General features: G+C 43.5%; 1 protein-coding gene across 10 annotated transcripts in view; it reads left to right on the top strand.

The window, feature by feature from the left end:
* Positions 1–25,081, top strand: part of LOC111865800 (glutamate receptor-interacting protein 1) — a 108,908-nt gene that overhangs the window by 35,489 nt on the left and 48,338 nt on the right. The window contains exons 1-2 of one of the 10 annotated variants that reach the window (XM_023854109.2): positions 4,604–4,811; positions 15,708–16,375. The exons of 4 other annotated variants lie outside the window; for them this stretch is intronic. In XM_023854109.2, coding sequence (XP_023709877.1) covers positions 16,219–16,375 — 157 coding nt within the window. In that variant the 5' untranslated portion in view covers positions 4,604–4,811; positions 15,708–16,218. Of the gene's footprint in view, positions 1–4,603; positions 4,812–14,499; positions 16,376–25,081 lie in introns of those variants that run through there. 5 more of the 10 variants (XM_023854111.2, XM_023854112.2, XM_023854110.2 and 2 more) reach the window with 5 other exon arrangements.

Genomic DNA, 25,081 nt, shown 5'->3' on the forward strand with positions numbered 1-25,081 from the left:
AGTGAAAAACTGAGAAGACTTTAGCTAGTATGTGCTGTAGCGATCTGCAGAGTGTACGTTCATCGTACAAATTAGCGAGAGCGTTATACTTACTTGTAGTTACCATCTGTAACTATGCAATAAATGTGGTCACCAATCCAAAACCCTGTCTGTACTCACTCCCTCACGTGACAGTAGGTTAAATTAGACAAAGATTTCCATAAGATCCTTTGCCCAATTCATTATTCACTCCAACCTTATACCATTAGACGATATGCAATGTAGGCTTAGTTACCGACAGCATTGTTAAATAAACAAAAAATAAATAAAACTATGTAGGACATGAGCTAGCAATTCTACTAAAATCATGAATAAACACTCAGTGCCAGACTAGGAGTGTTACTCGTATTGCTGCATTACTATCCCCCCCCCTTGGCACTACAGCCCCAGTGGGCCTAGACCTACCTCCATGAACTTCTCTGTTCACTTCGGTTTTTCTAGATCTTGCACATTCGGTAGGGCTCCTTGGGCTGATGATCAGCTCGTCGCAAGGCCTCTACCTGTACACAAACACAGAAAAACGCACACAAACATCCATGCCCTGGGTGGGATTCGAACCCACGATCCCGGCTTCCGAGTGAGCGAAGACAGTGCATGCCTTAGACCGCTCGGCTACCGTGACCGGTTACATTACTAATTAGTATAATGAAAACAAGAAAAGTTCTCTGTGCCTACAGCATTGTGTGCGTGTAAGGTTGAGTGCAGTTGTAGGCGCGTCAGCACTGACCTATATACGCTCTCTGACCAACATCAAGTTAAATCATATTTTACACAAAGAAAACAGTAAGAAATGTAATAAAATAAAAATTGTATCGCACTGTAAAATGTTCTGACTAATATAGGATTCAACACAACACTGAAGAAGCAATTGAGAATTTTTATAAAATAGACTATACAGAGTGTCTCAGGAAGAAAGATGAACATTCTGGCAGGTCATAGTATCGGTCATCCTAAGCAAAAGTGTACATGTACATGCCTATTCCGAACGGTTTCCGAGACACGCCTACTTCACTGTGAAGTACACTGTACAGACGAACAGCACGCCATGTCCTCACACGAGTTGCAAAGTGCATTGATGTTGACGGTGTAATTTTCGAAAACTAGATAAACTGTATCTACTTCGTCACTTGAACAATAAATAGCGATATTAGAAACAGGGCTCACCTCCATATAGTACCGTGGTCAAGACAATGTGTGTCTATACATCCACTCCCCCATAAGACTTCATGGCGTAGTGCTCAATTAGTTAAGCACAGGGACAAATTTACCCTTTTTACCTTTACGTAATACATCTTTATCTACTATGTGGGAGCTGTACAGTGAAACAGATCGGAATAGGACACATGTACATATATACACTATCCACATAAGTGATAGACAGCATTAAGCAAGGTCCCTTTACGCCACGCTGTTTCATAATGTTTGCGAGCAAATAGGCAGTGAATATGCAACACTGCATCTTCTCACAGAAGTGAGGTGTTTGTCACAATTTCTGGACTTCGTCCATAAATACGTTCTCTTTGTTTGGAACACCTCACTTATCACACTCATGGCAGCACAAAATGGCGTGCTTGTCATATATTTTCACAAATATTAGGCCTATGTTGTAGCATTCTGTTGCATTTTTCACTTTTCTTTTTCCTTGGCACTAGAGCCCCAGTGGGCCTATTCATTCATTGTAACTTCCAGGTTTGCCTCATGCTTTTGCATAGGAGAGACTGCAGTTTGCTAAGTTGAAATTGTGCCGCGTCTTGCGCCCTTTTTGCTCGCAAGAGCGACGCGGCTCTAGTGTGTTGTTATTGAGTCCAAATTTAAGGAGCCTCAAAGCTGGCACAAGGCATCCAAATGACACGGCCTCGGCCGGCACGTGACGAAAACGTATCTTCCTTCCTCTCCACAAAACCCACCCCACACACTCGTAACTCCCCTCAAGAAAGAAAAGAAGACTCAAAAACCATCCCACCCACGAATACAGCTAATTTCTTGTTTCCTTTCCTCTTAGGAACGAGTCACACCGCAAAGCAAAGTGTTTCTCAAGTGAGAGCTACAGTCGAGGACGCCATATTGCGTTGTAAACAAAATGAAAGTCCCCGTACGCACATGACTTGGATATTACAGACTTAACTGGCCCAAGCAAGGATTTTGTTAAAATGGTAATGAACTTCCGGTCTCCATAAACATATGGACCTTCTTCACCGACCGGGCAACAATGAACTTTTTAAGAAAAACTTTGAACCTTGTTGCTAGACAAAGTGCTGTGCCTATAAGGTAGAAAGAGTAAAGTTGTCGCTGTGCTTAACTAATTAAGCACTACGCCATGAAGACGATTGCGGGAGTGGATGCATAGATCCACATTTTCTTCACCTCTGCACTAGTTTGGAGGTGAATTGTCAGCTTCACATCCCGGCCGCTTTACCCCCGCTACTCATTGGATAGGAGGTTGGGTGGACTCCAGAGCCGGTCTGGACGACGTGGAGAAGAGAAAATTCTTGATCGTACCGGGTCTCGAACGCCGACTCCTCCTTCGTCCAGCCCGTAGCCAGTCGCTATACCGACTGAGCTAGCCCGTGTCTTGCTGTGCCTATAACCTTAAGAATATTCTTCCGTACAGCATCTGAGAGACATTCTTTCTCGTGCTGTCAGCATCTGACCTTTCTTCGTGAATATTAAGAAAATTAATAATGTAAGGTTTTAAGCCGGAATAGCACAGTCGGTATAGCGAGGGACTACGGGCTGGGCGGCCGGGGCTCGGTTCCCGACAAGGGCAAGAGACTTTTGTCCTCAAAGTCCAGACGGGCTTTGGAATCCGCCCTGCATGTTACTCAATGCTTACCGGGGGGGGGGGCTTCTCCCCCAGGGTCAAAGCAGATGGGGCGTGAAGCTGACCGCTCACCTCCATCTAGTGCCTAGGTCAAGAATGGTGGAGCTATACCCCCACTCCGCCATACGTGTTTAGGGCATGATGCTTAATTAGATAAGCACAGGGGAAACTTTATGTTTACCGGCTTGCAGGCTTCGTTGCACTGAAGATGTAATGACTCCTGAAAGCTTTCAGACGCCTTTCCCTTCTCCCCACTTCGGCGCCTACATCGTAGTGCATCCGTATCACTTTCTACACGTCCGACTTATCCTTCTATCGTGAAGACAGCGACAGCACGCTCCTCCGAAATGTCCGTAAACATTTACCGGACTACATGGCGCCACATTCCAGAAGCAGTAATCATCATGGGGGTCGCTGTGAGAAGGGACCCGTTTTACTGTATCCTACACATATAAGCCATGCACACAGCTTCGTTCTGTTCTGCTTCGAGTTTTCGTCTTCAAATCACCTCATAAAATGAATTTTCAAGAGTTAAATCACAACAGACACAACCCCTATGAAGGAAGACTGAACCCTCCCCTCGTCGAATTCTAGAATTCTAGAATTCTAGAACAAAAATTAGATTTATAGATTTCGACGAGACCTGAAACCAGGAATGACTGTACCGACGAGGGCCAACAGCAGTTGAACCAACCGACTGACAAATTTCATCGTTCTTATTTTCCATAATACACCGAGTTTGCCTAGTCGGTATAACGACTGGCTACGGACTGGACAACCGAGGGGTCAGAGTTTGAATCCCAGTAGTGTCAAAAATTGTTACTTTCCACATCGTCCAGACCGTCCAGACTGGCTCTGGTGTACACCCAACATCCTATCCAATGGATACCGGAGGCTCTTTCTCAGGGAGTAAAGTGACCGGGGTCGTGGAGCTGACCACTAAACTCCAGCTAGTGCCGAGGTCAAGAAAATGTGCATCTATATATCCACTTCCTCTTACGCATTCATGGCATAGTGCTTAGTTAAGCACAGCGACAACTTTGCTTACTTTGCGATTAATTTCAGCGTTTCTTTACAGCCTCGTTTAAATTACATAATTGTTGGGCTTCTCTGAAATTCCGTCGGGTTCTGAAGGACTAAAAGCAAAGGTAAAACTATCCCTGAGCTTATTTATCTCAGCATTATGCCATGAAGACTTACGAAGGAGGGGAAGTACAGTTCTACAATTCTTGACCACGACACTAGATGGATGTGAGTGGTCAGCTTCAAGCTCCTATCACTTTACCCATTTCATAGGAGGTTGGAAGGGGCCCAGAGCTAGTCTCGACATTATAGACAGGAGAAAAATCTCTATCCCATACTGGGAATCGAACACCGACTCCTCGGCCATCGAGCTTGCGGCCGAATCAAAATTCTGAAGGACTGATATAGCAGGGCTATAGTGTTAGCCCTCCAGCATGGACTATATTTATTTTCTAGGCATTTTTCCTCTTATGTTGTTTACTCGTTCTCTGACGCGATCGCTGCAACACTGAATGAATGCGACCAATTAGAATAATCTGTAATTTCAGACTTTTGTTTCTTACAACTTGATGGCGGCCATTTTTGCGAAGTATGCACGAAGATGCTTTATGTGAAGGAACACTGGCCGTAGAGCGCAGACTTGTAGTTCTGAGAGTGTACGATTTGGGAAAACTTTGTTCCAAAATTAAACCTAGGTTGCAGTTGCTGTGTGTCCGAGTGTGTTTCCCGCGATAGTTCCAAGCACAGCCGTCGGCTGCTCTCTTCGTTTACTCGTGTATGCAACTTGGACAGACAGTTTGCAGACAAAAACGTTCGGAAAGTTTACGTTTTTCGTGATCCGTCTGTGCTCTCTTTGTAATGAATAGTGTGGTGATTACAATTTCAGCAACGCTTCAACATCACGTTCAAGGAGATGGTGATCTGAAATGTTTGTGTATATTTCCATGCTGAGTTTAACTTTTTAGTTCTGTGTATTGTTTATGAGAATGTCAGAATAACCGGTAAACATAACAGATGTTGGAATATCGGTGGTCCTAAGTCGAGTGTGACACATGGCGTATAAAGTTGTGGAACTGCTTTTGTTTCGTTACCTGTGAGATTCTATTTCGGTTCGCTTCTATTACTGCGCCGTATCGTCATTCAGAGAGAAGTTATTGCTTGATAATTTTTAGATTTGAAGACGTTTGATGAAGAAAAAGTTTTGCATACAAACTGCAATACGTAGAGCCGACCAGCAAATCGTCGGCCTTTTTATGTTAATGAGCTTCTTTTGTTAATATCTGCTAAGAGTTCCTTGTTCAGAAAGTCCCCTTTTGTGGTCAGAGAGACTCGGCTGTATCTGAAAATGAAGAAAGCAGTCTTCTGAGATTTGGCACCGTGTATATGTGGTGTTAACCGACGTTTCGGAGGAACGTATCGCCTCCATCTTCAGGGTAGAAGAAAAAATAATAAATCTGCAAGCGAAGAGACCGTGAGAACCGGTAAAAGCCACATATACACGGTGCCAAATCCCAAAAGACTGCTTTCTTCATAGTCACCGCCGTGAAAGCCTCAAATCTTACACCGGCTGTATCTGTTTGAGGAAAGGGTTAAGAGGGAGAATGTTATTTGTGTGAGAGTTGTTTTTATTATAAGTTAAAAATATATATATATTGGTGTATTTCTTCGCGTTGTAGAGCTTATGAAAGTAAAATAAATAACACAAGATTTAAAAAAGAATAAAAACGAACATGGGCTATATAATGTTAATTTGTTTCATATAGAAACATATACATGAATCAGCTAAACCATATTTCTAAATTTATAATCAAACGTTCACACTGGAAATTCTTTGTCTTAAACATAATCTATAATTTATGAGAAGTCTCCACCCAATTTCATGTGCCTCTGCAGTACGGGGTACGACGCATGAATGAATTCTTACCAAATTTGTTTTGAATACGTGAATTGAACTGCGTGATTCAGAATTTTGCTGTGTTGTACTCTTCAACACATTGTCTGTTGAAATCAGAATAATACTTAATGTACGACCCTGACTTTGACTTATTTTGTAGGTGGAATTAAATTGTCACAGTTTGATATATTAGGGGATTCTACTTGCCCACGTTTAATATGATATTAAGAGCAGATTGGTTCCTTTCCAGTCACAGGTTAGATTAAGGTATTCTGAATGTATGTTGCAGCTTATGGTTTCTCAAATGACACAGATTGACCATTTCATTTTAGATTCACAGGTGAAATGTAGGATTATGGGAGTGTTATTAACTGTTTACTTCTGAAGATTTAAAGCAGTTTGCTAGATTCTAAAGGGTTCTGACGATGGTGTATAACACTCGGTATTACTGGGGGTTTGAGCTTCTTCGATCGTCCGGTATTCTAAGAGACTAAAAAACACGAAATTTCGGAGACTGGGTCTGTTTCCGTCCTCAGGTGAAGGGGGTAAGGGACACCTACTCAGTTGGGTCCCTTAGAAAGCGCTAACCTCAGTAACTTGACCAGTGACTGAGGTTAGTTCTTTCTAAGAGACCCAACTGAATAGGTGCCCTCCCCTCACCTGATAACGGAAACAGATCCAGTTTCCGAAACGTCATGATTTCTAGTCCAAAAACCCAGTAGGACAGAATTTGCTGTTTTATTTCTCCTGTACACAAATGTGTTTACGGAGCTCATGATGCTGTAAATAACATTTCTCGATAAATGAGTTAAAAGTAATGTAAAACTGGGGTTTGTATGAAGAATATTGTTCTCAGGGATGTGACATTCTGTATCCGGGTAAAAAGTTCGCCAACTTTTTGGCGGAAAAAATACCTAAAAGTATCTAAAATTAAGTTAAGCAAGTAACCAGCAAGAATCAGACAGTCTGCCACTTGAAGAAAGCAGTCTTCTGGGATTTGGCACCGTGTATATGTGGTGTTAACCGACGTTTCGGAGGAACGTATCGCCCCCTTCATCAGGGTTGAACNGAGTAACATTCCTGAAAATTACGGTTCACAGTAGTCACTGTGAGAACCCAACTTCCGATGTAGGCTTTGAATCATGGACGAATTAGTGTTAAAGCCTGAAAGTAAATACAGTGGAATACTTTCGATCCTGAGAGAATGCATGCTATTTGGTGACAAGGAAGTAAACAGTAAGTCGAACGTAAATATCTATAGGACTTGCAGTAGTAGCTCCTAGACAAATGGGCCTTTAGTTTGATCAGGAGATCGGAATGCAAACTCATCCCAATTGGTGAGCACTGAAAGCAGGATATGTTCTCATATATAACGCCGTGTAACCCAACAAGGTCTGGAAAGAACTAATCATCAACTTTCCTTTGATACTACACGAACCGCATAGAAAACGACATGTCCAACAATTCTGTTGTTGCATGTGTATGCTGCAATAACATTTTTACTGAGCCGTTACCAAGCAATCGTAACGGGTTACATATGCAGACACATTCTGATGGGAGGGATTTATAAAGTACGGCGTTCAGATGGGCTCAGGTGCCATGGCATACGTACCAAGTTCCATAAAGACTGGTTCAGACATTCAAAAGTTGATAAGGGGATACACAGACAGAAATGGTGATCACGTAATTTTTCTTCATTTTTTTTTTCAAAATAAGGGAATTGGGCTAAACTGTAAATGCTCGGACGCCTGCGGCAAAAACTGGATGAAGGTGGAAACTTGCAGAGCTTGACGCTACTCGTGGCAGATGAGAAAAAGGGCCGTGGTATATATGTATTCTCGTGTGTGTGTGTGTGTGTTTTTTTAATTTCTTTGGATGAGGTTAGAGTCCATACCTCGGTCACTAATTATCCTATTGTACCAGCCTTGGATGACGGATGTTGATGAGTGTGGAGAAGTCGGTGGAATGAGAATTGGCAGGGGAAACCGAAGTACTCGGACAAAACCTGCCCAGTGCCACTTTGTCCACCACAAATCCCACATGACCTGACCTAGATTCGAACCTGGGCCCCCGCAGTGTGAAGCCGGCTACTAACTGTGTCTGAGCTATGACACGGCCTCGTGTGTTAGTTTCAGCCAGTTCTGTATTTAGGAAAGAGAAATTACTGTATATTGAATTTATATCATTACAGGTTTCCATTCGAAAGTCAACGGATGTTTCACTAGTTAGACTAATAAAATGAAATATTCTTACAGATTCCAAAATAGCGCTCATTCCTCATTAACGAGGTATATTTGTGCTTTTATTTGGCGCACTGCCCGCATATGTAACGTTTCTGTCGTCACGTTAACCCCGCATATCTCTATACATGTAATAGATGGATTAGTACAGGAAGCAGTAGCAGTCGGTTATAGTGTTGTGTTCATGGAGCCAATACGTTAAACCTTGTAAATGCCATTTTATATTGAAATAAAGGCCATCCGCGACGAAAGTTTCAAGTTTGTTGTTGTTTTTTTTTGGGGGGGGGCTAAAATAGCTCGGAAAATGCTGGACTCGGAAGTAAAAAGGTATTATTTTATATAATCACGAGAAGGCGCGACTGTAGACGAGGTTTGGATTGGATTTGCTGACCACTTTACAACACAGCGCCATCGCTGGTCTCCGCACTTTACAAATCTCAGCAACACAAACTGTTATCAGTCTGCTGTGTCTTCACCAGTAGTTCCCTGGTAACGGCTTCTAACAGTGGGGATTCTCTAAGTGCGCCAATTAAGTCTTCTCTTTACAGACTCTCTTACTCTCTGACCTCAAACTCAGTGCCTCCAATCAATTCATCTTGGCGTCAAGCCTCTTGAGAGTCACGACCATAGATTTTTTTTTCAATTGAACCCTTGCGGTAATAGCCTGTAGCATCCTCTCTGACGAGAAGATGGGTTTGTTTCTTATGAATATGCTCGGCCTTTCGTCAAATGTACGTTTCTCACATATAGCATGTTCCCGAAAATTCTTCCTTTTGCACTACACTCAAGTCCTCTGTCAGCACAGGCTTTGCAGAACATGTCATGCCCAGCTTACGTATCTTATGCTATAACGGCAGCTTAGTCACTTGAACGGCCGTAAGCTTGGCCACCGCCACACCCTGGGTCAGAGTCAGAGTTACTTTACTACTTGTGGTTTACCGCCAATCATTTCGTCCTGGTACAAGCCCCTTGAGACTCACGACAGAGTAATTTTGCTGCAGAACACTTGCCGTTTTATAACATCCTCTTTTACGAGAGGATGGGTCAGTCGTTTACAATTGCTTCTGCTGCTTACCAGCGCAGTCGTTCTCGGGTCGAAATCCCGCGGGACTCATGACCACATTTTACTGTCTCACCTTCGAGACTCCCCCAACCTGGAGGGCCATGTCCATGTATTTACATCGTGCAGGAACAGCGTGGCCCGGTTATACTCCCAGGCACTGGGTTCCAACTCTCTTAACTCAAAGTCAAAGTCACATTGCGACTGACGGTCGGTCAGTCAGTCAGTCCTGGTGTCAAACCCCATCTGGGGCTTATGACCAGATATTTATTACCATTTGACAGATACGGTCTTCTTATTGTAGAGCGCTCTCTCTGACGAGAGGACGGGTCTGTCTTTTTTCAGAGTCACTGTCTGCAGTAGTAAGTCATTTGTCATAATGTAAAGGATATTTACATTTTACATGTTAAACAAGTAAATAAATGTATATAAAATATATACAGGGCCTCTGTCAGTCCTCGCTCAGTACAGCAGATTATGCTCAATTTCTAGTAGCTTCCGCTACAACAGCAGTTTAGTCACTTGAACGGTCGTATGCTTGATCGCCGCCAAGTTTACACCTCTTATACTTTCTATGTCGGGCTTCGCCTTGTCCGATGTTGCGAACATTTTCGTTATCATGATTTTGTATGACTTCTGCTTGTTGTCTGCATAATTTTGTTATATAGTCATATACATACGGGATTTTGAATGCCATGTATAAATCCGGACCGGTGTTCACCTTGGAAAATTGCCCATCGTGCGGAGAACCTTGTTTTGTTGGCGTTGCCATTTCACTAGATGGGTGTATGCCGCGAATTTCCAGGCGGGACTAGCATAAGTCATTACAGATCTAATGAGAATTTTGTGAAGGGTCCGTTTAATGTTAGCGCTTAATCGCTCACTTTTGAATGTGGATTACAATCTTATAAATGTTCTGAAGGCCTTGGCTTCGATGATTTCTATGTGCAATCTCCATATAACTATCTTAATTCAAAACTTGATAACCCCTTGGCACAAACTTTGTAAAAAACACAGTTTCCAACAGTTCCTCTATTGTTGCACTGGACTCGTTTCCGTGGGAACGTATTTGTTAGCCAAGGCGTTACTCAGTAACGGCTGCATGCATTTGCTTATTAAGAACTTGCCTAGGAGCACATGTTTCGTTGCGTGTTTGGCGGTCGTTACCCAGTAACGGGTCTGTACGCTGCAGTATTATTTATTAGAATGATCAACTCAAATACGGCATGAGTGGGCATGCAGCACGCAGTTTTAATGTTCTTAGGGCGAACGAATAAGAAGTATGAGATTGGCGGTGCACTTAGCACTAATGGGAAACAAGAGAAATATATACGAATACAAAGTTTTGATAGGAAAACATGAAGGAAAGAGGTCACTGGGAGAACCTAGGCGTAGATGAGACGATAAAATTAAATTGAATATCAAAGAGTGGGCAGGGAGGCTGTGGACTGGATTCATCTGGACCAAGATATGGACCAGTGGATGATTCGTGTGAACACGATAATAATAAATTTTTACGAATCCATAAAACGAATGGAATGTCTTGAGTAGCTGAGCAAATGTTAGCTTCTCAAGAATGACTGCTTCATATCAGTCAGTCAATCTGTCAGTACGCTGCCAACGAGGTCAACTGTCTTTAATACGGGTTTACACGATCGGCAGGTTCCAAATAAGAGTTTCGGTAACGTTCTTTGAAGCAGTGATGACGCAGTTAACATTCCTGAATGGCTGATGGATATTGAGAAGTGATTGAGGAACCCCAGAAATTCCTTTTAAACGCTCCAAGAAAGGTTGATGCCTTGTTTATTTCGAAATACCTTCTATCTGTGTAGGTTCAATAGTTCAGTGGCGCGATTGTGGCCTGTTAAGGTACTATTACTAGCAGTTGCATAGAAGGGCATAGGAAAACGCACGAAGGAACCCAGTTTCGCCTGTATGCAGGCGAGATACAAGGTAGGGGTATTAACAATTGGACTTTAGGTCTTGAAAGACGCTTCATATGAGAGAATGTTCTAAACCACAAAAGAAAAGGACTGATTGCGTGAGATTTGAGCTTCTCACGCCGAGGACTACGAAGAGTAAGTTGCATGGAATCTGATACCGTATAGTTAGGTATTTCAGAGAAACTTACCGCCTTCAGGATGAAAGAGTAAGCGAAGCAAGCAATAAGCAGTTTTCTTGGCATGTTCTTCTGCCTGAAGAGGGAAGCAGTACTTTCCTCCGAAATTTCAGTAAATTTTTACTACACCACATAACATCACATCGCAGGAAGATAGCACCCTTCAACGTCTATTACTTAAGCTGTTACCTATGGATCAGTCTATACTTGCAAATGACCATGTTCATTGGTCACAATTACTTTCAAGTTTTGCTAGTAGACACATGTCAGCATGTCAGTCAGTGGAGCTGATACGCGTCTGGTAGTAAAATTTCAAATATTTTGTTGTGGTACAAGCCGGAAGGTCGCGAGTTCAATTCTTGATGAGGACATTGGATTTTTCAATTTACCTAATCCTTCCAGCCGCACTATGGCCCTGGGGGCCTGTTACAGGGATAGCTTTGTCTAGAAAGTGTGGGAGCCTCGACGTCTCACAGCCCTATGGGCCTCCACGGCCTGCTACAGGGATAGCTTTACTTTCCTTTTTTTTAAGTGTAGATTGTAATTTCTCCCTTCATAATACACACTACGTACATCTGTACTCAGTCTGGATGTACTCGTACTGTTCCAGTTGGTAGTGCAACATCCAGTATTGAAAAATTAAAAAATGAAAATATACAAAAATAGAATTTTGCCTGTGGTACTGTATGGGTTGGAAACTTTGTCTGTGACATTAAGGGACGAACATTATCTGAGGGTGTTTGAAAACAGGGTGCTGAGGAGGATATTTGAACCGAAGAGAGATGAAGTGACAGCAGGTTCGAGAAAACTGCATAATGAAGAGCTTCACAACTTGTACTCTTCCTCAATTATAATTAGAATGATCAAATGAAGGAGTATGAGATGGGCATAGAATGTAGCACGCACGGGGAAGATAAATGCATATAGGATTTTGGTGGAAAGGTCATAAGGAAAGAGTCCACCGTAGGTGAGAGGATGATATTAAAATGGGTCTTAGAGAAATAGGGTGAGGTGATGTGTACTGGATTGATCTGGCTCCGGATAGGGACAGTGGAGGGCTTTTGTGAACAGGGTAATGAAATTTCGGGTTTCATGTAATGATGAGGCATTCATGAGTGACTGAGCGACTGGCGGCTTCTCAAGGAGGGCTCAGTTCTGTTAGCTATCGCAAAATACAAAGACTCCTACAAACATTTGTCGTAATTCTAGTCGCTGTACTTCTCTAATGTTGCGTGACGACTTACAGGTAAAGGGGTAACCTCCGCCTGTTGCTTTGCCTTCCTCTGATCTTCAAGACGCGTGCACGCTCCGCTTCCCCTTAACAAGATGTTAATCAGCCTTCAAGATAAGGAGGGAATTGTTTTAAATGGCATGGAAAGGTTCAGCTATCCTGTAACAGGCCGTGGAGGCTCACACATTTTCTAGACAGTCGGCTCACAGATGACGGTGAGGTTAAGTAAAGCTATCCCTGTAACAGGCCATGAAGGCCCATAGGGTTGGGAGACGTCGAGGCTCACACATTTTCTCTACACAATCGGCTAACAGATGGCGGTGAGGTTGTCAGCCTTACGCGTCGGCCGCCCGTTACCCCCAGGAAGATTCCTGGTACTCATTTCTGTTAGAGGCTGAGTCGACACCAGGGTCATAGTGCGGCTGGAAAGATTAGATCAATTGAAAAATCTAGTGACCTTATCGGGAATCGAATCCGCTACCTTCCGGCTACTAGCATAGTGAATCAACCAACTAAGCTACACCGTGCAGTTTGTGGGAAGCTCCTTTCTAGACAGAAGTATGAAGATTCCAGAATGGAGGGCCAAAACCACTTTTGCCGAGTGGACATCGAAGGCCATGTTCACTGTGCTCTAGCTATGAGCGATCCCTGATTTGACAAGCAGGCATCAAATGGTACTGCCACATATAAACAGTTAAAATGATGAAGATAAATTTGTTTCCATGCTCAGTTAATTGCCATGCAATGAAGACGTATTGGGGGTGTAGAAGTATAGCTTCACCCCTCTTGACCTTGGTAGTAGATGGTCGATGGCTAGTTTCACTCCCCATCCGCTTTACCCCCTTGGAAAAACTACCGGTACGCGTTGGATAGGAGGTTGGGTGATCCCTATAATCAGTCTCAACACTGCGAAGCGAAGAAAAATCTCTTACCCCTGCCGGGAATCGATCCATGGACGTCTCTATACCGACTGCGATATCCTGGCTGATAAGAATAATATTATTTCATTATTTTCGAATAACCTTTTTAATTGAATTTCCATCGTCTTTCTTTACTTTGATTTAATTTTGTAACATTTTACTTATTCAATTGCTAGATAACACGGCCCTTTTTTTATTTTTATGAAGAGTTTCAAGATGAAAAATGGAATTTTCTGGGGAAGGCAGACGCGCCACGAAAGAAATGATAACTTGATCTTAACTAATTATTGCGTATGCGTTTGTGGCTGCGCTTTTTGGGTGCAGTAAAGTAATTCCTCGAATTTGACTGTTGGCTCACGTATCAATGGTGAACTGGCCAGTTTCTCTTGTCGCAACGTGACAACGTAGCGTAGAGTGGTAGCGCTTCTGGACTTTATTCGGGAGGTTCTCGGATCGAATCTCGGCCAGAAACCTGGCTATCCTGACTGACATTTTCGTGGTTTTCATCGGTTCCTTTTAGGCAAATTCGGGAATTACCTCGATTAAGCCACGACCGCTTCCTTCCATATCCTCTGGAATTTATTATTCACCAGTCATACCATCTGACGACTGAGGGGTCGGAGTTCAAGTCGCGGTAGAGTCTCTTCTCCACGTCGTCACAGACCGGCTCTGGGGCCCACCCGTCCTCCTATCGAATGGATACCGGGGGCTCATTCCCGGCGGTAAAGCTGACCACTCACCTCCAATTATTGCCGAGGTCAAGAAAATATGGTTCTATTCCTCCACTCCCTCATACGTCTTCATAGTGTAGTGCTTAATTTGTTAAGCACAGGGACAACTTTACCTTACCTTACCTTACCATCTGACTCCATATACTCGTACAGTCTGATTCCAAATTATTGTCGGGGTTTCCGGAAACAAAATAAAACTCCATACGGATTATGAAAATATAGCTCAAGTTTTATTTGGCAACGCTGTACTCGCCGCATTGATGTCTGGGACAAAATATAATGTCATACCTCAAAATGGCGACTGTTTAAGACAAAGGAATGTGCATATTTTGGTTTTTCGAAACAAATCCGTTATCTTCGTTACAGAACTCAACATGGAAAAGTTCCACCTTGAGATAACGCTATGCGACGTTGGTTACAGCAATTTCAAGAGACAGGCAATGTTCCGCACCGAAACGGAGAGGGTAGACCGAGCACTTCGCAGGAAGATGTTGATAGAAGCCCACAAAAATCAACTAGCCGAGCTTTTTGCAGTGAGGTGTACCACAAACGACTGTTTGGAGGGTTGGCTTGTTCATAACGGCCTTCACCTCCATGCCTAGTGGCCACGGAAACGCCGACAATAATTTAGAATCGCCTTGTATTTTGAGATAGACCGAGAGCGTCGGAAAACAACTCACAAAGATGACAGTATAGTGCCCCAAAGGGGCCTCTACACGCAGCTTGTTTCGTTCAGCCAGACAGTGTTTCTCAACAAGTGTACCGCGACATGTTCTTATATCCTCAGTAATAGCTGACACATTGCAATGAAAGCAGCAATATCTTGATCACTTCTGTCATGTCGTTTCGTCTCGTCTCGTCAGACTGTGATCTCACAGTTTGTTAAAATATTCATGTCTCTTGTTAATAATTTCCTTTTCTTGTTACTTCCTCCCGCTTTCCCGAATAGAGAACTCAACCATCCTGTTTGGTTTTGTGAGTCCTGTTTATTTTACTTCACCGAAAATGCCTCTTTATCTGCCGTACCTTACCATGGATACAGACAGGGCGTTTAGCAGTCGACTTGCCATTTCGCGTCGCGCCACGGCGTTTCCCAATCAGTCCCAGCGCATCAGAAGGAAGCGCCATTTCGTCTTCATTATTGCCACCTTCTGTCTCTCCTTTGTCTTCCATCTTCTCTATTATTTTTGAAGTATTTCTTTTTCATCTGCTGTTCCTTCTCTTCCTGTTCGTCTCTTTCCCCTTTTCTATTTCGTCCTAGCCTTGCTCTTTCTTTCTACTCTCACTTCTAGTCCTCCTTTTGCTACACATATTCTCTTCTCTTCTTCCTTTCTTTGTCCTCCTTTCTACTCAGTCCTCTACTCTTTCTCTTCATCATTTTACATTTCTTTGCTTCATCTGTTAGTTTTCTATTGTCCATTTTCTCTTTCTACTAATTGTTCTTTTTCTTTACCAATTCCTCTTTTATCTTCTTTTTCTTCTTCTGGTTTTCCATCCTCCTTTTCACTCGTATTTTTTCACTTTATTTGTTTCTTTTCCTCTAGTCTTCCTTATTCCTCCTCTTTAGGCTCACCTTCTCCTTCTCATCCTTCTCCCCCTTTTCTATTATTTTTTTTCTTCTCCTACTAGTTCAATTCCTGACACATTTGTGCGCTCTGAATCTCAAAGGGTTATTCAGTTATGTCTAGTATGCCTCCCCACGTGGAGACACTGCAACAAACGTTTGAGTAGTCTGGCCAACAGACGTAAGTGCACTGATTGGAAATGTTTTCTTCTTACATGAGACATCTGTGTTGTAATTGGACATGTATGACGTTCTAAATCCGAATAACTAGATCTTGACGTCCTGCCAGACATTCTGTGCTTCGTTTTACCGGAAGAGAGCTTGGAAGTTGCTTCCTGCCGTTGTGAGTGATACAGCTCAACGAAAGACACAAGCATTCCCCACTGTCATGACGTGTGCAGTCGAGAGTGTGTAACCGAGTTAAAGTGGCGGCAGTTTTGTTTTCCGTTCAGTCCACTGAACACAAAATGAGGCGTCGCCGAAGCAGTGTCGAAAAGAACTCGAACGGCAAACGACATTTAACAGCTGTTTCTTTGTTGCTTTTGAAATAAAATAGTGACAAACTGTGCGCCGGACATGTTTTCTTCGTTAAAACTTTCGAATCTGAGGGCCAGATCGAAGAACAGTTCCAACAGTGGCTGTACGCCATCTCATCAAGACGCAGCGGCAAGCACTGTGCTAACTTCCAAGCCTCCCAGGACCCCAGTGCCGCCAAGCAGGAGGTCAAGTAAATGTAAGTACCACAGTTCGTCAGGGTGCTGCACGGTCCCTCGTTTCCAATACCAGCCCCTGTAGATAGAGGGACATTGCCAGTTTGCTTTGAGGGAAGAACGTAAATGCCCTTCAAAACAAAGCGCTCAGCAGTTGGGCAGTTAAAGTGTTTTGTAACCATGAACTACTTGAGTTAGGGCCGTGCCATAGCTCTAGCGGTTAGTCGCTGGTTTCCCACTGCGGCGCCCCGGGTTCGAGCCCGGATCTGGTCGTGTGGGATTTGTGGTGGACAAAGTGGATCTGGGGCAGGTTTTCTCCAAGTGCTTCGGTTTCCCCTGCCAATCTTCACTCCACCAATTGCTCCACAATCACCCTCATCTATCATTTGGGGCTGGTAAAATAGGCCAGAAGTGGCCGCAGTACCAAGTGGACTTAGTTCCACCCCACTAAGGAAAAAACTTCTTGGGTTATATAGGTCATTGGTAGTATATTGGTATGATAGTGAAATGAAGAAGGACATAGTGAGTTAGGGATGTAAGTAGACTGCGAGAAATAAGAAATCTATATAGAATTTTTGTGAGAAAGCCTCTTAGAAAGTGACCGCGTAAGTGGGAAGATAACATGAAATTGTACTTAAAACTGCTGTGGGAAGAGACCGTAGCCAGAACTGATTCAAGATTGGGTTTAGTATTGAAACTTTGGATTCTACTTTAGAGAGCTGAATGACATTAATTGAAGAAAGTCGGATGGCACGATCTACCAAAAGAAGTAAAATTTTACAAGCAAAATTTCAGAGGAGAGTCTCTTTAGCTCCTATCCACCTTTCTGCAGTATTTCTTTCCATTTCTTATGTTGGCCTATGTGCCCATGCTGCATGACTGTTAACGCCGTCATTCACACACTTTGTGACAGGAAATAACTCTTTGTGAGTTCATAAAGTACACTGTCAATCATAAATAATTCAATAAATAAATTAATGTGTAATTATGTGATGTAAGTGAAAGGTGCGAACAAATTTTATTCACGAGTTCCACATCGCAAAATAAGAAAAATATATTAACTTGTGTTCGGAAACATTGAAATAGTGAGTTACAGCTGAAAGAATATTTTGTAGATACCAACAGCAGTTCAGCATTTATGTGTGGACAGGGATTTTTGGCGATTGTATAGTAGGCCCGCATGTTTTGCCACATCCGCCTAGAGGCAACCACTACCGAGATTTCCTCTTACATGACCTGCCAAAGCTGATGGAAGTTGTACCACTGGCAGAGTACGAACGTGGTGCATGCTTGATTATGGTCCGGCACATTGGCCGTGCTGTACGAGACGTTCTCAAGAACACGTATCATGACCGATGAATAATCACAGGAGAACACCGCATGGCCTCCACGCTAGCCAGTTTTGAATCCTCTGGGTTTTTATCTGTGGGAACATTTGAAAACTTTTGTGTACGCAGATCCTGTTGCCAAGGAAGGAGCACTTCTCCAAATATAATTAGAATGATCACGTCAAGGAGGATGAGGTGGGCAGGTCATGTAGTACGAATGGGGGAGACGAGGAATGCGTATAGGATATTGGTGGGAAAGCCAGAAAGAAAAAGACCACTGGGAAGAACCAAGGCGTAGGTGGGTGGACAATATTAAAATGGATCTTAGAGAGATAGGATTGGAGGGCTCTTGTGAACACGGTAATGAACCTTCGGGTTCCATAAAATGCTGGGAAATTCTTGAGTAGCTGCAGAATTGGCGGCTTCTCCAGAAGAGCTCAGCTCCAAGAGTGAGTAAGTAAGTATCCGGCAAATTGGCTGACATATACTAAAACTTCTGAGCTACAGATATTTGCTTGAGCTGTTCCAATTCAGTTGCATCGCCCACATCAGTTCCAGTTCAGTGAGGACAATAAATTAATAAGAGGTCATTAGGGCAGTTATGGTGCAGTGCTGCGTATGTCAGCACAGAAGTGTTTTATTCTGTTCTGTAANGGGGGGGGGAATGGAAGGTGAAGTCGTTTCGCTTGGGGCGGAGATCCATCTCTGCGAGCAGTTTATAACACTTGAGAACTCCCATGCCTTCTGCTTGGTTAGCTGGGAGGTCTCAGTTTATCCGCAGACTTTCACATCATGGGACTTAACCTCAAGTTATGTAGCTACAAACGCTATATTGGGCCTTGTGTCCCTGTACATTTGTCACTTCACTATAAAAAGTTAAAGAAATAAAACCATCCCTGTAACAGGCCATGAAGGCCCATAGGGTTGTGAGACGTCGAGGCTCCCACAATTTCTAGACAGTCCGTTCACAGATAGCGATACGGTTGTCAGCCTTACGTGCCGGCCACCCTTTACGCCCTAGGAAGATTCCTGGTACTCATTTGTGTTACAGGCTGAGTCGACCCGAGAGCCATAATGCCATTTGAAGGATTAGGTCAATTGAAAAAATTAACCTCATCGGCGCTCGAACCAGCGACCTTCCGGCTTGTAGCTACCGCGTGTCACCGTCAGCTCACGATAGTTCGGCTGCTTCATGGTGGCGAGATAACTTAGGCTGCGCAGAAACTGATTCAGTCTGCTTCTACATCTCTCGAAGAATATTTGGATTCCTTACACAGTGAAACGTGTCTGTGTTGGCCACTCGTGGTTAGACTCAAATACGTTAAAATGAAGTAGGTGGCCAACGTATGTGTCGCGTCTTTCTTCAGGATGGGAACTTTAACCGAGTAAGAAACCAGCAGGAATCAGGCACTAAATAGCGGAAAGTGTTGGTTTCTTGCTTGACTTTCTCTTCGACTCTGAAGAAGGAGGCGTTACATTCCTCAGAAGCTTGGGTGAACTTATGCCAAGCTACACGATCGTACTGTGCTGTAAGAATAGCATCCGTCTTGTCTAGGCTTCCGTGATTATTTCATAATTCTTTATCGTCCACCTATTGTTGAATGAGAAGTGTCGCAATATTGAATTAGAAGTTTAGAAGGATTAGCTTTATATCGTTTTTATGTAGAATGAATTTGTTTAAAACATTGACTCTCATGTAGCGCCATAGAACTCCTTGCTGGAAATGCCAAGACTGCTTGGTGATAGCCGCGCGGTCTAAGGCATGAAATCTCTTCGCCCGCTCGAACACTGAGATCGTGGGTTCGAATCACGCTCAAGGCATGGATGTCTGTGTTTACTCTGTGTTTGAGTTAGGTAGCGGCCTTGAGGCTGGCTGATCCCCCGTCCGAGGAGTCCTACCGACTGTTTTAGATTAAGAAACTGAAGGAATTGAAGCTCTGTGCTCCAAGTGGGACCAACAGGAATAGAAGAAGAAGCAAATGCAGTTCCGCAAAAAACCCCGTAATCCTTAAATTGACCTTCAAACGACCGAAGGTATATGGGCCCGTAGCTTGCGAATGGCTAAGTCAGGCCTCCTGTAGCAGCAACTGTCTGGAGGGACTGAGTATGATCACACGTAACCTCAGTAAGAAGAGTACTGGCTTCTGAGATGTGACGCCTTATAGTCTGGTACGATTTTGCCAGCGTTTCGGAGGAACGTGCTACCCCATCTGCAAGATCGAAGAATAAGTCAAACAAGCAACATTCCGTCATCGTCGTCAGAACCTCACAAGTAACCTCACAGGGACACTGGTGTCCCGAGAGCTTGCAGAAGCAGTAACGCTAACCAACAGTCAGCCACGCGCAAGTGACTGACTGCAGCTTCATAACGTGTTCTCTTCGCCAAGTATAATTAATGAGGATGAGATGGGCAGGTCATGTAACACGCGTAGGGGCGAAGCGGAATTCACATAGGATTTTAGTGAGAAATACAGAAATAAAGACAATAAGAAGACAGGCGTAGACTGAAGAAGCATAATAATAAAATGGATCTTAGAGAGACAGGATGGACTGGATCGATCTGGCTCAGGATAGGGACCAGTGGAGGGCTCTTGTGAATACGACAATGAACCTTCGGGTTCCATAAAATGCTGGGAAGTTCTTGAGTAGCTGTACAAGAAGGGCTCAGCTCCTTTAGGGAGGGAGTGAGAACCCCGATTATCCGACATTTCGTGTCACCCTACTTGGCTGAAGCTTTGACCGTGCATGTGAAAGGTGAAAAGGTATAAAGTTTCGCCTGTGCTTAACCAATTAAGCACCGCGACATGAGGACGTATTGGGTAGAGGATGTATAGATCCACATTATCTTGACCTTGGCTCTAGTTGGAGGTGAGTGGTCAGTTTCATGCCCCCATTCTCTTTACCCCCGAGGAAAGGGCCCCGGTACCCCTTGTGTACGACGCTGGGTGGACCCCAGAGCCGGTCTGGGCGACGTTGAGAGGAGAAAATTCTTGACTCTATAGGGACTCGAACGCCGACCCCTCCGTCGTCTAGCCCATAGACCGCGTCTGTACGACTTTTCATTTACAAAAGTGTAGTTTTGAATTTATTTCTGACATTGTTGTTGGCTGCTCTCTCTTAACACAGTTGTGAACCGAGCTGTGTAGACGGTTGTTCCGTCTTTTATGCTACTCGTGTTAACCAACATTTTCGCTGTAGAGAAGTCGTGATAGCTCAGTAAGTATAGTGACGAACTACGGGGGTGGACGGGCGTCGAATCAGCTTTCGATTCCCGGCAGCGGCAAAATATTTTCCTCTTAGCGTCCAGACCACCTTCGCTGCTCACCCAGCCTTCTATCTAACGCACCGGATTATTTTCTCAGAGGGTAAAGCGACCGAGGCCTGAAGCTGACCGCTCACCTCCATCTAGTGTCCAAGTTAAGAATATGCGCAACTATACCTCCACTCCCCCCACACGTTTTAATGGTACAACTTTTTATCTAATTTCGTTATGGATAAAGGCGTATGGAACTCTCGCCTCGATACAGGTGTTGGGTTAAAGATCTCCACATTTTAAATGTGCAGGCTTTAACCCATCACCTGCTTTTCTTTGCCAAGACATGGAGGTATAAGGTGATTTACTTTTATCTCTTACGTGCACTCCGGTCTCACAAATGGCTTTAAATTCAATTCGTTACTTGAAAAACAGATGGCAGTGTCGACATAACCTATGTACAACTAATTGTGTTTGGATATTTTGTCTGAGAACAGCAAAAAAGAATATCCAAAGTCTGTTACAGAGCTCTTAAGGACCTTATTATTTTGGTATTACCTACTTGCTTACTTACTCAGGGAGCTGAGCCCTTCTGGAAGAGCCACCAATTCTGCAGCTACTCAAGAATTTCCCAGCATTTTATGGAACCCGAAGGTTCATCACCGTGTTCACAAGAGCCCTCCACTGGTCCCTATCCTGAGCCAGATCTATCCAATCCATACCATCCCATCCTATCTCTCTAAGATCCATTCAATATTGTCCACCCACCTATTCCTTGGTCTTCCCTGTGGTCTCTTTCCTTCTGGCTTTCCAACCAATATCCTATATGCATTCCTCTTCTCCTCCATTCGTACTACATGCCCTGCCCACCTCATCCTCCTTGACTTGATCATTCTAATTACGCTTGGGGGAGAGTACAAGTTATGAACCTCCTCATTATGCAGTTTTCTCCAACCTCCTGTCACTTCATCCTTCTTCGGTCCAAATATTCTCAACACTCTGTTCTCAAACACCCACAGTCTATGTTCCTCCCTTAAAGTCAGAGATCAAGTTTCACACCCATACAGAACCACAGGCAAAATTATAGTTTTGTATATTGTAATTTTTATGGTTTTGGACAGCAGACGGGAAGACAAAAGGTTCTGGACTGAATGGTAGCAAGCATTACCCGAGTTCAGTCGCCTCCTAATTTCCTCCTGAATCAGGTTTTGATTTGTTATCGTTGTTCCCAAATATCTGAACTGTGCCACACTTTCGAAACATCTGTATTCTATCGTTATGTCATGATTTTGCCCTGCATTTTGGTGACGAGACAGCAACATATACTTAGTTTTCTCTGTATTTACTTCTAGACAAACCTCCTTCTTGCGTCAATTAAAGTTTGTGTGTTTTTCTTTATGGTATCTACATTATCAGCCAGTAGATTCACATCATCGGCATAGGCCAACAGCTGATGTGTCTCGTTTGATTTCAGTCCCACCTGGTTTCCCTGGACCTTCCTAATGGCATATTCTAAAGAAAAGTTGAAAAGGAGTGGCGATAAAGCATCTCCTTTGTTTTAGACCATTCTGGGTAGGAAATTTATCAGCGAAATGTTTACTTGTGCGGACTTTACTATATGTTCGGTTTAAACACATTTTAATCAGTCTAACCAGTTTCATGGGTATCCCAAACTCTTATTAGAATATTGTACAATACTTCCCCTCTAACTGAATCATAGGCTTTCTTGAAGTCTATGAATAGCTGATGTACTGTCTCATTGTATTCCCATTTTTACTGTTATCTGTAGTTGATCTGTTACGTCGAAACCCACACTGAATATCCCCAATAATTCCATCTATATATGGACTTAACCTTGAGAGAAGAATATTGGATAAACTTTTGTATGAAGTTGATAGCAGTGATATCCCCCGATAATTATTAGTCAGTTTTATCACCCTTCTTGTGAACTCATAGAATAATAGGCTCGTTCCACTGATCAGTCAATCTTCCCTTATGCCAAATAGAAGTAATTAAGTTTAAGGTCTTTCATTCTGGTCCGTCACACTAACCACTACTGTGGTGTGTGAAAACTTTTAGTGAACCGATACTCTGGGTAATTTTAACTATTTGTAATTATTTTAATTAACTGGAACGTGGTTATCTTTGACAAAGTGAAGTTTTGTGTGTTGGTGATTTCTTTTTCTACTATAAATGCCTCTGATGATGGCTCCGTGGTGAGCCGAAACATGTAAGGCAGGTGGTGACGAGGTGGAAAACTTAAAAAAGTGTCACATTTGACGGAAGGAACTTGATTGTTAAGAAGTAATTAGCTTGCGGATCTTAGCACGTACCGTATTTACGCATGTATAGGCCGCACATTTTTTGCCAAAAATTCAAGAGGAAAACTGGGGTGCGGCTTATATTCGAAATATTCGAAATCACACTTCATTTAAAAAAAATTATATTCATAATTAGTAATACAGGGTGTTCTACTCCTGAAATAATATTCCAAGAAAATTATTTTTTCTATAATTTCTGTCTGAAAATTGTGCTGCAGCCTATACACGCGCGCGGCCTATACATGCGTAAATACGGTATATTTCGCGACCTTCTCGAATAAGTTCTGCCGGAATTTGATCAATAGCTGGCGATATATACCGTTTCAATTTTGCAATAGCACTTTCAGCCTCAAAAGGGCTCGGATCAGGTACTAACGGCTCAGCTGTATGGATTTCTGTCTGCTTAACATCACTGACTATATGTATAGGGGGCAGTCAAATGAAAACTGCTCAGAAGCCAAAACATATTAAAGAATATTTCTTACCTCAAAGGTAATCTCCAAAACTGTTAATACATTTATCCCACTGGGAGATAAGACCGTCTTATTAAGACGAGACCGCCTTTGTGGCCCAGTGGTCAGAGTTCCTGGCTAGAAGTCCGGGTTCGATTTCCGGCGATACCAGATTTTTTTCTGAGAAGTAATGGGTCTGGAACGGGGTCCACTCAGCCTCGTGAGGATAACTGAGGAACTATTTCAAGGAAATAGCGGCTCTGGTCTAGAAAACTGACATTAACGGCCGTGAGGATTCGTTTCGCTGACTACTCGACACCCTCTATCCGCAAAAGTTGGCACTAACTTCTCCGACAAGCGGCGGTCGTTCGGTCGGTATAGTTTGCTTGCGGACTAAAACCACGGAGATTTTGTTTCGTTCTGGGAGATAAGACGGTCAATCCCATCCTTGAGAAAGCTTGTGGTCTGTTTACAAAAACACATCGTTACCCAGCCACACACGTCTCCGTCCGATGCAAACCGATGTCCAAGAATATCTCTCTTCAGGTCTCCAAAAATGTGAAAATCACATGGGGAGAGATCTGGGCTGTAGGGGAGATGTTAAGCACTTCCCAACCAAATCTCTGTAGCGCATTCCTCACAGAGTTGGCAGTGTGGGGGCGCGCATTACCATGAAGAAGGATAATGCCGTTGGATAGCATTCCAGGGCATTTTGACTTTATGGCATGTCTCAGTTTCTGCAAAGTGTCTTCATAGCGCTGTGCACTGATTGTAGCACCATGCTCAAGAAATTTGACAAGCAGAGGGCCCTTGCAGTCGAAGAAGAACGTCATCATCACTTTACCGGAACTTGTGTGTACGGCTTTGGATTTCTTCGGTGGGGAGAATTCACGTGTTTCCACTGTTGGCTCTGCCGTTTGCTCTCGGGTTCAAAATGGTGGCACCAAGTTTCGTCCCCAGTGGCAATACGGGACAGAAAAGCATTTTCTTCCTCATGGTATCGTTGCAAGTGACCCAGTGATGCAGCCATTCTCTGAGTCTTCTGTTCCTCCGTGAGTTGATGTGGAACCCACTGCGCGCAGATTTTGTGGTACAGCAGGTGTCTTGTCAAAATGTAGTGTACGGAACCGTGAATTATTCCCATCAAAAGACTAATTTCTTCCATAGTGATCCGTCGGTTTGCCCGGATATGACCATCCAACGCAGCGATAACTTCAGGAGTGATGACACGATGAGCCTGTCCTGGGCGAGCATCATCTTACAGTGACACACGTCCCTCTCGGAATCTGTGACATGCTGTGTTTGCCGTAAACAACAGTCATGCTGCGATGAATTTCGCATCCTCCTACTCCTTCAGCAGTCAAAGAGCTCACTA

The sequence above is a fragment of the Cryptotermes secundus genome, unplaced genomic scaffold, assembly GCF_002891405.2.
Source record: "Cryptotermes secundus unplaced genomic scaffold, Csec_1.0 scaffold757, whole genome shotgun sequence".
NCBI lineage: Eukaryota > Metazoa > Arthropoda > Insecta > Blattodea > Kalotermitidae > Cryptotermes > Cryptotermes secundus.